This window comes from Trematomus bernacchii, unplaced genomic scaffold (assembly GCF_902827165.1).
Source record: "Trematomus bernacchii unplaced genomic scaffold, fTreBer1.1, whole genome shotgun sequence".
Lineage (NCBI taxonomy): Eukaryota > Metazoa > Chordata > Actinopteri > Perciformes > Nototheniidae > Trematomus > Trematomus bernacchii.
The window spans coordinates 424,612-437,278 of NW_022987438.1; the positions used below are offsets into that span (position 1 = coordinate 424,612).

The window sequence follows — 12,667 nt, forward strand, 5'->3', positions numbered from 1 at the left end:
ACCATTTTACATTTCCCAAATAATATCTTAAAGGGGACCTATCATGCAAAATGCACTTTTGTACGTCTTTTATACATGAATATGTCCCCGGTGTTCCAGGGAACTCACCAAGTGTCAGAAAACACAACCCTCTCTATTTTCCTCCATACCCAAATCTCTAAAAAAGGGGCTGCAACGGATCTGATAAAAACGGATCCAGATTTGAACACTATCCTGACGTCAGGACGGTGGCGCTACGGCTATTGGGCCAACTCCACCAATCAGGAGGAGACAGCCACGGCCATTGCCGTTCGAAAGCGCTGGAGACGCTGTAGTACATATGCCAGGCCAGTAGATGGTGCTGTTCTCACTGAATCAGCCCTTACAAACACAGAGCTAAAAAATGCAAATTGAGCGAAATGAGGCATGGCTAAAATGCATGATCTGTTTGGTATTTTTTTTTTTTTAAAGTATAAATATGTCTTATATAGGTATGGTCCTACACTATATTATTATAATATAGCATGATAGGTCCACTTTAAAAGAATCTGAAACATGTCAGTGTGTCGGATGAACAATCTGCTCAGTCTGATGTGTTTTACAGAAAGGAAGTGCGTAGATTAGATGGATTTTTGATAAAACTAAGTGTTTAAATGAACAAAAGAGGAGTATTAAATGTTGTCGGTTACATATTAAAGTCATCCGAGGGCCGACAGCCTTTAGGGAACGGGGTCATGTTGAAGAAAAGTTATATAATGAGACTCATTACAGTACTGAGACGATGTGAGGCTCCCCTGTCCCGAGTCATTTAGAGAATCCCACATCCTTGCCACTCCTCCTCTCATACACACTCTCAATAACCTGTGTGTGTGTGTGTGTGTGTGTGTGTGTGCGTCCTCAGGCCTGTCTGTGTGTGTGTGACACAGATGCATGTGTGTGTGCATGTACAGTAAGTGTGTGTGTGCTTCACAATCCACATGGGAGCCTCATGTCCAAATGTATGCAAAAAAAAGACATCTGCACACATATACACACACTCACACACTCACACACGCACGCACGCACGCACGCACGCACACACACACACACACACACACACACACAGGCCAGTTCTGAGGTCAGTGGTTATCGTGCCACATATTTACATTCTCGTTTTAAGGAAACTGTGTACAAGGCAGTAGTAGATGGTGATCTGGCAAGGTGTAGAAGTGTTTTAAGGGGTATGAGGAAGAGGGACACAAAGACTAAGGTAAGAGATAAATAAATAAATAAATAAATACCGAGTACTGATCAATAAGTTAATAAGTTAAAGGGTCTGTGTAGAGAGTAATGTAGTGTGTGCATGGTGTGTTTGATGTTGTCTTTAGGGGCTGTAGCTAAGGAGGAGTAAACCCCCAGAGACCCCTAGCTTAGTTCAAAACAAACAGAGCTGCTATGAAACATTGCGACTTAATGACTGTGAAGCTGAAAAACACTGCAGATCTCAGGATGTAAATGTAATAACCATGCGTTGTGTGAAACTGTAGGAGTCACTCTGGGAAGATAGAAGTCATCGCTGAGAACTGAGGAACTTTTCCTATAACTCGTGCATCTTAAATTGCCTCTATGACGGCAGGATGTTCACAAAGATTTTTGTACCCCCGATAGACCCCTTTAAAATCTTTAGACAATGGAGCGGGGCAGGAATGAGTCCTATGAGTATTTGCTTGTGTGGAAGTCAAGGGTTTTCTGAATGTGTTTTTGGTTGTTAGCCTGAAATAAGGTCTCTGGTTAACACAAGCTGGAGAGATTTTAACGTCAGTAAATACCCCACTGGTGGATTTAAAAACAGAGGTTGCTAACAAGTGTCTAAATGAGACGACTAAACGTCATCACGCCCAACATTAGCCGCCTTTAGCTTAGCATTTAGCTTAGCCGTTAGCTCAGCTTTATAGCCTAACGTTAGCTTTTTAGTTCAGAAATCATTAAGTGGTGTTAATATGTAGAGATTATCCTGCTGTTGTATCATTAACAAATTCCTCATTCCTGCACCAGTCCATTGATGTTTGGATGAAATAGGTCGCTCTAAGCATGGATTTGACATGAGTTAGTGTTAGCTTACATGTAGGGATTGCTAGCTAGCTTGAATGCTACTTCTTCTTCTGGTGTTTTTTGGCTATATTGAAAAGCCTCAGATGCGATACGACTTACACGTAGCCCGCGTTGGTCTGTTTGGGAACATTCAAACCTTTGTCTGTGGGCCAACATGAGCAAATCCTTAGTGTATATAATTGGTGTTACAAGGGGTAAAAGTTGTAGTGTTGTTATTAAGTCAACCACCAAATTGTGCATTGTTTCTATTACCTTTCAATTGAAAATGTAGGATTATTTTGTAACACCCAGTCAGTCTGGCAGTGACAATATCCCTACAGTTTATCAAAAGAAATGGTGGAAAGAGAACTCGCTATGCTTCATACGTAGAGAGGACAGAAAGCGTGTGACTGGCAGCTGCATAAATAAGTCATCATATATCCTACACACATATATAAAGGGTTATTGATCATCATATATCATAGTAATAATGCATTGTAGTGGCAAACTTGCAGTGAGTGTGCGTGTGTGTGTGTGTGTGTGTGTGTGGAAGAACCCAGAGTTCGGAGTGTGTGAGTGTGTGTTCGAGGGGGAAGTCAGCTGTTGTACATTCACGGTGAAAAAAGTTAGGAGGTTGGAGAGGAGGGTGGGGTTCATCTGTGTGGGTTAAAGTTGAAAGGTGGTGTCTTCTAGAGAAGGATGCACTTCCCTTTCTCCACCCACGGGTTGCTCTTCATCAGCTCGGGGTTCAGGAACGGGTCCTCGGGGACGCCGTCCTCTATCCACTTCACCAAACTGAGAGACACACAGAGAGACAGTTTTTAGATTCCCAGAACACTGTCCATCCGGCAGAGATGGCAAAAGTACACACATCCTGTACTCAAGTAGAAGTACAGATACTCGTGTTTAAATATACTCTGGTGAAAGTAGAAGTACTGACTAAACTTCTTTACTCAAGTAAAAGTAAAGAGGTCTTTGAAATGTACTTCAGTAAAAAGTGCCCATAACTAGCAGCTGTTTTAAAGAGTACCTGACCTCCCTTTATATTAATAGAACAATAATGTCATTGTTAGCTAATGAATGTTTCCATGCTGAACAACGGCAACATGACAACGTTTTCATTGGTCCCTCTTCTTTAGAGAAGACCAGGAAATGATGGATACACGGATCGTGTTCAAATCAATAGGCACGCAATGACTCTAAAGAATAATGATCACGCCACCAAACACACATTCAAACTAAAGGAACCAGCCTGTTTGGGAAATGTGAGAAGTAGAAAGTACAGGTATTTGTGTTCAACATGTAAGAAGTAGAAAGTACAGGTATTTGTGTTCAACATGTGAGAAGTAGAAAGTACAGGTATTTGTGTTCAACATGTAAGAAGTAGAAAGTACAAGTATTTGTGTTCAACATGTAAGAAGTAGAAAGTACAGGTATTTGGGTTCAACATGTAAGAAGTAGAAAGTACAAGTATTTGTGTTCAACATGTAAGAAGTAGAAAGTACAGGTATTTGGGTTCAACATGTAAGAAGTGGTCAGAAAAATAAGTATTGGAGTAAAGTACTGATACCAGAAAAATGTACTTAAGTACAGTAACAAAGTATTTCTACTCCACTACTCCCCACCTCTGACATACACTATCACTGTTTTTCCTTACAAGGCATGAAAAAGAGTCAGAAGCTGAAGAGCATGACGTTAGTAATCCTCAGCGTGTGTGTAGATAGAGGTATATCATGTTCCATTTACTTGTATATAGACTCTTCTTGCACTATTTCTATTGTATGTGTATTTACTTGCACATCTCAAAACATTCTCTTGCACTATGTTATCTGTTTTATTTCTTTTATGTCTTCTATATATTCATGTTGCTCTGTTGGAGGAACTTGTGACTTCAGTTTTTCATTGACATATCTACACTGTAGCTGCTGAGCACATGATGATATGCAATAGCCATCAAAAGCTGATTGATTGGAGTTCATTTAGATTATTTCTGCAGCCCTGGTTCTTCTTGAGTCAAAGCTAAGCTCTCTTTCCCTCCCTGCTCCTCACAGTTGTTCAGTATTTTCCACAGTATTCTTACAGCAGGTTTTTTTTAAAGCACTGACCCTGAATATATACTCGTTTTCCAACACGAAGCACAGCCAGTCCTTTTCCTCTGTGATGATGATGAAGATGAAGCAGCAGCTTTGCTCAGTGATTCAGAGCGGCTGTGACAGTTAATGAAGTCACTGTTTTATTATTGTAATGACTAACGCTGCCATAGAGTCATCGGTATTTAATTGTCCAACGTATTACAATGAACAACAGCAGATAATATGTCATGCTTAATGCGAGGAGCGGTTATATTGGTGTGTAATGAAATATCCCACTGAGTTACCGTGGAAACAGCAGCTTGTTAATCTGTGTTAACTGGGAGTCCATTTACTCACTTCCTCTGGAGGATTCAACCATAAGACACAGGCTTTTTTTAGGAAAATAGGCTTTATTAAGTAGAAACGTCAATGTGATTAAAGTTGCTAAATGCTACACTGATCACTAGATTCAGATTTATTTTTTAAAGGTCAAATTGTTTTCTTTTTTTTGTTTATTTCACAATTTTCTGACGTTTCATTTCTTAATACTTTTGTGATAATGGTTGTAGTGAGTCTTTAAATTACCTCTAAAACTCACTATTATAAAACATACCACATATATTATAGATATATGTCAGATAGATAGCCAACGTTCTCTTGCTAGCTTGTTGGATAAGCAACCAACCGTTTGATGAGATGAGATTAGAAGCATTTATTGTCATTATACATGTAAATAGATAGTTAAAAAATGCTTTATTAAATATCTATATCACCAATATTTAGAAGGACATCCATGTCTTTTGGGACTGTGCTAAGTTAGCCGTTTCCCTATTGTTCCGTACCAGTCTTTGTGCTAAACTAAGCTAATTACTGAGTTGACATCATATTACGCTAAAACATGGCGTGAAGGTTATTGAAAAGTTATTTATCAGTATTGACCATGATAGTCAGGCAAGTACTAGAAACAGGTACAAACACCGAATGCATGATATGATATAGCCCAGCGCAACACCTTCGTCTCGCATGTTGCCACTTGTTTGTACCATTTTCAGGCGATTTGTAATCTGTTCTAGAAAAACGATATGTTTTTTAGGATTTCAAGAAGCATATAGAACAAACAATGGATGTATTTTATGAACATGTATCCATGCTGGAAGTAGATTTAGATGTTAGGAGTTAGATAGAGATTATTATCTAATATATGCATCAGATGAAGCATTGCATGAAGTCTGTTGATGATCAGAGGCTGTTGTTGGGGCAGACCATGCAGGCCTCAGAGAGCTAAACTTGGGCCTGCTGTTGTGTCTCGTCAGATTTGTTAGTATTATTTCTCTGTTTAGTTAATATCGTCAAGTCCGCGTCTGCTAACCCTTTTTTGTTGTCTGTCATTTCCTGTTTTACTTTGATTATCTCTTCTCTCATTTCAGGTAGTTCGACTCCTACCCTATCGGTGTGTTCACTGACCTGATTACCTGCCCCGCCCTTATTGTTTGCACCTGCAGAGCCCCTTGTGTGTGTATTTATTCTGTTTTCTCTGTGTCAAGTGCCACATCGTTTCGACCCTTGTGTTACTTGTCAGCCAGTTGTTTTCTGAGCTACAGTGAATCTAAGTTAGTTTTTTGTGAAGTCATTTGAGAGTTTGTATTACCTTGCTTATCACCACAAGTAAATCCTTTTTTTTAATCATCTTTTGTCTGGAGTCGTGCATTTGGGTCCTATCATTTTTGTGTGTGCCCCAGTCATAACACCTGCGACCATAGTTTTACTGTATTTTATTTTGAAAATCCACAGTGGAGGTTTGTGTCGTACTACATGGGGTGTATTTTGCATTTCTCTCAGTAGCCAACGACCTGTGAGTCTGTTGGACATAAACTCCGTAATAAATGTAGTCTACATTTCATAAGAGGTGTAAAACCTGAGAGCATTTTAAATCGCATTTGAACTAAATGCTTATATAATCTGTTGTATTTTGTATTGTTGATTTATTGTGTGAACGAGGCGATACAGAGAAGGTTAAGCTGTCATAGGCTGTTATTGTTGGAGTGGTGAGCAGGCCTATTGTTTTGGGATATGTGTGGAGTCAGGTGGTCCGTGAATGTTTTTTTATGGTTAAGTGTCCTTGGTATGAAAAAGTTTGAGAACCACTGCGCTAGTGGATTGTCAACGGGGGGAGCCTCGCTGCGGGGGAATTATACAGATGGCTAGTCCGTCCTTGAAAAATGTCTATGCACACGTTATTATCAATAATCATTTAAAAAAAAAAATCTTAAAAGAATTAATTTAATTTAATTTACAATTTTTATTTTGTAATCATCTCGCGACCCCCACTTTGGGAACCCCTGTGCTAAGCTAAGCTAACCCCCTGTCTCCTTCTAAAGTGCTATTTATTAGATGTTTGATTAGCTTTGTGCCGGTAGAGAGTATACTCACTCGGTCACTGTTTTGGAGGATTTCTCCCGTTTGAAGGCCAGCTGGTACTTGAGGCTCTCCACCTCCTTCTTCATCTGAGGAACATCCCACTCATCCATGTCTTCAGCTCGATGTGAAGCTCGTTCTACCTGCACAGCGGGGGGTATCAGAGTTACATTTAGACACAACATTAACACATTTAGACACAACATTAACACGGTTTAATGGCAGTTGAGCTCCATGGGTCCTGCAGAAACCTGATGAATACCTGCTGCTAAACATTTACACCTACATGAGGGGAGAGTTAAACAAACAGGTGACGATAAAACTCATTTACCGCCACAGGAAACTACTTTTGATTCTTCGGGGCTGCAAGTTTACAAAAAGTGATTTGGCTTTAAGGAATAAGAATTGAATTAGGTTTGCAGCTAACATGTCAGCAGGTCAATAGCACATCCATGTTATGCAAATGTAGGTTCATATATATTGGTAGTTTCATTGGGAAATAGATGAATTTTACCATCTTGTGTTTATATATATTTAATTATTTATTGAACACTTTTATTGTTGCGAACTGTTACTCCAAAATGATATATTATATGTTATATCACTGCAAAATGCCGGTGGTGAAATCTACAGAAATATCTTCTTGATTTTTTGGTTGCTGCATCTTTCCCTTTGTCTATTCCTCTCTCTCTCTCTCACTCCACTCCCACGCTGTGTCCACTATACCCTCTGTGTGTGTGTGTGTGTGTGTGTGTGTGTGTGTGTGTGTGTGTGTGTGTGTGTGTGTGTGTGTGTGTGTGTGTGTGTGTGTGTGTGTGTGTGTGTGTGTGTGAGTCATGGTCTGGTCTGCACTCAGATCGATCTCACTGAGGTGCTTCAACACAGAAATAACACTTGTATTTTTGAGGGACGTTAAATAATACTCAATGTTACGCAATAGTCCTTTATGAGGCTTCTGTGAGTGTGTGTGTGTGTGTGTGTGTGTGTGTGAGTGTGTGTGTGTGTTTGTGTGTGTGTGTGGGGGGGGGGCAGGAAACACAGCTCTGATTCAACACCCACTTCACCACACGGTCAGGATGCTAATGAAGTACATCATAACAACACAATACAATGAGCATTAGTGAGAATTTAAAATAGATCTGATACTCACGAAAGCTATTTTTACCCAGATACAGAGTCGTTGGTTAGAAAAATGTAACATCAGCAGGAGAGGACTCTTTAAAGTAGAGACACTACATACTGATATACACCTGAACATCAGCAGGAGAGGACTCTTTAAAGTAGAGACACTACATACTGATATACACCTGAACATCAGCAGGAGAGGACTCTTTAAAGTAGAGACACTACATACTGATATACACCTGAACATCAGCAGGAGAGGACTCTTTAAAGTAGAGACACTACATACTGATATACACCTGAACATCAGCAGGAGAGGACTCTTTAAAGTAGAGACACTACATACTGATATACACCTGAACATCAGCAGGAGAGGACTCTTTAAAGTAGAGACACTACATACTGATATACACCTGAACATCAGCAGGAGAGGACTCTTTAAAGTAGAGACACTACATACTGATATACACCTGAACATCAGCAGGAGAGGACTCTTTAAAGTAGAGACGCTACATACTGATATACACCTGAACATCAGCAGGAGAGGACTCTTTAAAGTAGAGACACTACATACTGATATACACCTGAACATCAGCTGGAGAGGACTCTTTAAAGTAGAGACACTACATACTGATATACACCTGAACATCAGCAGGAGAGGACTCTTTAAAGTAGAGACGCTACATACTGATATACACCTGAACATCAGCAGGAGAGGACTCTTTAAAGTAGAGACGCTACATACTGATATACACCTGAACATCAGCAGGAGAGGACTCTTTAAAGTAGAGACACTACATACTGATATACACCTGAACATCAGCAGGAGTGGGACTCTTTAAAGTAGAGACACTACATACTGATATACACCTGAACATCAGCAGGAGAGGACTCTTTAAAGTAGAGACACTACACACTGATATACACCTGAACATCAGCAGGAGAGGACTCTTTAAAGTAGAGACACTACATACTGATATACACCTGAACATCAGCAGGAGAGGACTCTTTAAAGTAGAGACACTACATACTGATATACACCTGAACATCAGCAGGAGAGGACTCTTTAAAGTAGAGACACTACATACTGATATACACCTGAACATCAGCAGGAGAGGACTCTTTAAAGTAGAGACACTACATACTGATATACACCTGAACATCAGCTGGAGAGGACTCTTTAAAGTAGAGACACTACATACTGATATACACCTGAACATCATCAGGAGAGGACTCTTTAAAGTAGAGACACTACATACTGATATACACCTGAACATCATCAGGAGAGGACTCTTTAAAGTAGAGACACTACATACTGATATACACCTGAACATCAGCAGCAGAGGACTCTTTAAAGTAGAGACACTACATACTGATATACACCTGAACATCAGCAGGAGAGGACTCTTTAAAGTAGAGACACTACATACTGATATACACCTGAACATCAGCAGGAGAGGACTCTTTAAAGTAGAGACACTACATACTGATATACACCTGGACATCAGCAGGAGAGGACTCTTTAAAGTAGAGACACTACATACTGATATACACCTGAACATCAGCAGGAGAGGACTCTTTAAAGTAGAGACACTACATACTGACATACACCTGAACATCAGCAGGAGAGGACTCTTTAAAGTAGAGATACTACATACTGATATACACCTGAACATCAGCAGGAGAGGACTCTTTAAAGTAGAGACACTACATACTGACATACACCTGAACATCAGCAGGAGAGGACTCTTTAAAGTAGAGACACTACATACTGATATACACCTGAACATCAGCAGGAAAGGACTCTTTAAAGTAGAGACACTACATACTGATATACACCTGAACATCAGCAGGAGAGGACTCTTTAAAGTAGAGACACTACATACTGATATACACCTGAACATCAGCAGGAGAGGACTCTTTAAAGTAGAGACACTACATACTGATATACACCTGAACATCAGCGGGAGAGGACTCTTTAAAGTAGAGACACTACATACTGATATACACCTGAACATCAGCAGGAGAGGACTCTTTAAAGTAGAGACACTACATACTGATATACACCTGAACATCAGCAGGAGAGGACTCTTTAAAGTAGAGACACTACATACTGACATACACCTGAACATCAGCAGGAGAGGACTCTTTAAAGTAGAGACACTACATACTGATATACACCTGAACATCAGCAGGAGAGGACTCTTTAAAGTAGAGACACTACATACTGATATACACCTGAACATCAGCAGGAGAGGACTCTTTAAAGTAGAGTGCAGGTACTTACATCATCATGATTAGTTGGATCCATATCCAAAGACCTCCCCAAAGTTCTCTTATAATCTTATATCTGCAGTTTTAAACCTCCGGCAGTCTCTCGTGGATTCAATGTCAAACTGATTTTCCTTTTCCTCTCATTCACCTGCCTGTATCTATTATACTCTCCCCCATTCTCTTCTCCCCCATCATTTACCTCCCCCATTGTCTCCCTCTCCTTCTCAAATTACTCCCATTTGCTCACTGGTTTACATTCGTCTGTTTATCTTCTGCATCTCAGCTAATTAACACCTGAGCAAACGTTGAGCCTCAGACCTCCAGCAACGTATTAACTAAAGTAATAACGATCTAAATCATGGAAGGGTATTTCTTACTTTTTGTAAACACTAAATATATTATTGGATACATGTTTTCCCACCGCTTCAGTCTCACTCTCCTCCCGTCAGTACTATCTGTTTCCTGTCTGTCTCACACTAAGTGCTCCTGGTCCATTTTCACCCAACAGTTAATCCATTGCTCCACACATTATCAATCTGTTTCTCACATGACGCCTAGCTGGTTTTAAAACACTCTAAAATAACACATTCAGCCAAAGCCAGAAGTCCTATATATAAATGTAGTTTATTAAGCTGCCAATAAGAGGTGTCGACACATTGATAGAACTTCTTTAAACCAATGATATGAAGCCTTGTCTGCTTACACATAGGTTGCCTCTCAGGTTTGGAGAGGATAAACAGGTATTTTTCCACAATCTGAAACTCTTAAAGCTTCTTTTCACACAGGATGCAGTAAGGATGGGCATATTCTGTATTCTGCTGGATTTAGGTGTTCATTTGTTTTCTGGACTTACAAAGAACCTATGGGAACCTTCATGGATTCTCTCATAACCATTGGACACGTAGCGGAAGTTACGCGACCAGCCGTGATTGCGTTTACTCTGTTGAACACCATACAAAAAAATAAATAATGTATTTTAAGTATTTTATGAACCTACAACTATACTGGTGTCAAAAAGAGGCCACAATTATTTGTATTAAAACAAGTGATGTAATGTAAAGTGTGACGTCCAATCAAGTAAGTATGTGGTTTTTGCAAATGTGAGATTTACCCGTATATTCTCATCTGACCCACAATGCATTGTGTTTGTGTCCCTTCACACTGGCTATCAGATTTCATGCCAGGCTAAACACTTTAAATATGGCTAAACATAACCAAAAAACAAGTTAGATTACAATATGTGGTCAGTTTATCTAAATAGCGCCGTTACACCAGATATGACGGAGCCTTGAGACTGTCTTGGTCGCCACTCGTGTTGGCGTCTCATTTGATAATACTTCAGTGCAAACATAGTATAGTTTGATTCAGATAACAGGACATGTTGCGTAATATTTTCATGATAGGATAAAAGTCTTTGGTTGGTTGCAATAAAAATCCACTTTTTAGGTTTCTTTGTAACAAATCCAGACATCCATACATTATATTAAGATTTAGGGCCTATTAATAAACAGTTAATCATTCATTAAGTATGCAGTATGTAGAACATACTGATTGTAGTATGTGAGTATTGGACTTTGAACCCAGCAGAATAAGAGGTGAGTCTGAGGGTGATTTGTTATACATTTGGTTATATAGTGATTGGCAATTAACCAACGTTTTTAGACCCATTAAATGTTGACCTGAAAGTACCAAAGTCAACAGGTTCACATCTCCATCCAGCAGATATTTCAGTCTGGACCAAAGTGGTGTTCTGTCGAGAAGACAAACGGACCGTCGACATCCCGAGAGTCTCGCTGCAGGTGAGGAAAGATTGAGTGTTCTTCATTTCCTGCACGGTGAGCTGTGTGATGCTTTCCTCTAGAAGACACACTATAGGACACGTGATAACTGGTAGAGACATCAGAGGGTTACTTTATCATAACATGATTTCTGAGTTACTGAAGTCAGACAATTATCCAACACTAAAGCATCGACAAAGCCGCTGTGATCACCCTCTGTATAATGTGTACTACTTATACTCATATGGTAGTATTCATAGTGTGATTGCCCTCCGTATAATGTGTGCTACTTATACTCGTATGGTAGTATTCATAGTGTGATTGCCCTCTGTATAATGTGTGCTACTTATACTCGTATTGTAGTATTCATAGTGTGATTGCCCTCCGTATAATGTGTGCTACTTATACTCGTATGGTAGTATTCATAGTGTGATTGCCCTCTGTATAATGTGTACTACTTATACTCGTACTGTAGTATTCATACTGTGATTGCCCTCCGTATAATATACTCGTATGGTAGTATTCATACTGTGATCACCCTCTGTATAATATGCTTGTATGGTAGTATTCATACTGTGATTGCCCTCCGTATAATATGCTTGTATGGTAGTATTCATACTGTGATTGCCCTCCGTATAATATACTCGTATGGTAGTATTCATACTGTGATTACCCTCCGTATAATATGCTTGTATGGTAGTATTCATACTGTGATTGCCCTCCGTATAATATGCTTGTATGGTAGTATGGGAGGAAGTTTTGTTCTAACTTGGACATCCTGAATAAATGTAAGTGAGTTAATTAAATCTGGTTTATTGTTGTTGTTGTTTACGCTCACTTATGAACTGAAACGGATGCTGACGAATGAGATGTTTTGTGTATTTGATTCTGAATTTGATAAAAAGCAATCCAAACGATGGACTGAACGTATTTTATCTGTATTTTACAGATGTATTT

The 12,667-nt window shown here is 39.5% G+C and overlaps 1 protein-coding gene across 2 annotated transcripts in view; it reads right to left on the bottom strand.

Moving 5' to 3' along the window:
- Positions 1–355: 355 nt before the first annotated feature.
- Positions 356–12,667, bottom strand: part of gng13b (guanine nucleotide binding protein (G protein), gamma 13b) — a 20,281-nt gene continuing 7,969 nt past the window's right edge. Inside the window, exons 1-3 of one of the 2 annotated variants that reach the window (XM_034142149.1) lie at positions 9,946–10,016; positions 6,552–6,679; positions 356–2,844 (exon numbers count right to left, since the gene is read on the bottom strand). In XM_034142149.1, coding sequence (XP_033998040.1) covers positions 2,739–2,844; positions 6,552–6,679; positions 9,946–9,969 — 258 coding nt within the window. In that variant the 5' untranslated portion in view covers positions 9,970–10,016 and the 3' untranslated portion in view covers positions 356–2,738. Of the gene's footprint in view, positions 2,845–6,551; positions 6,680–9,945; positions 10,017–12,667 lie in introns of those variants that run through there. The other variant, XM_034142159.1, reaches the window with a different exon arrangement.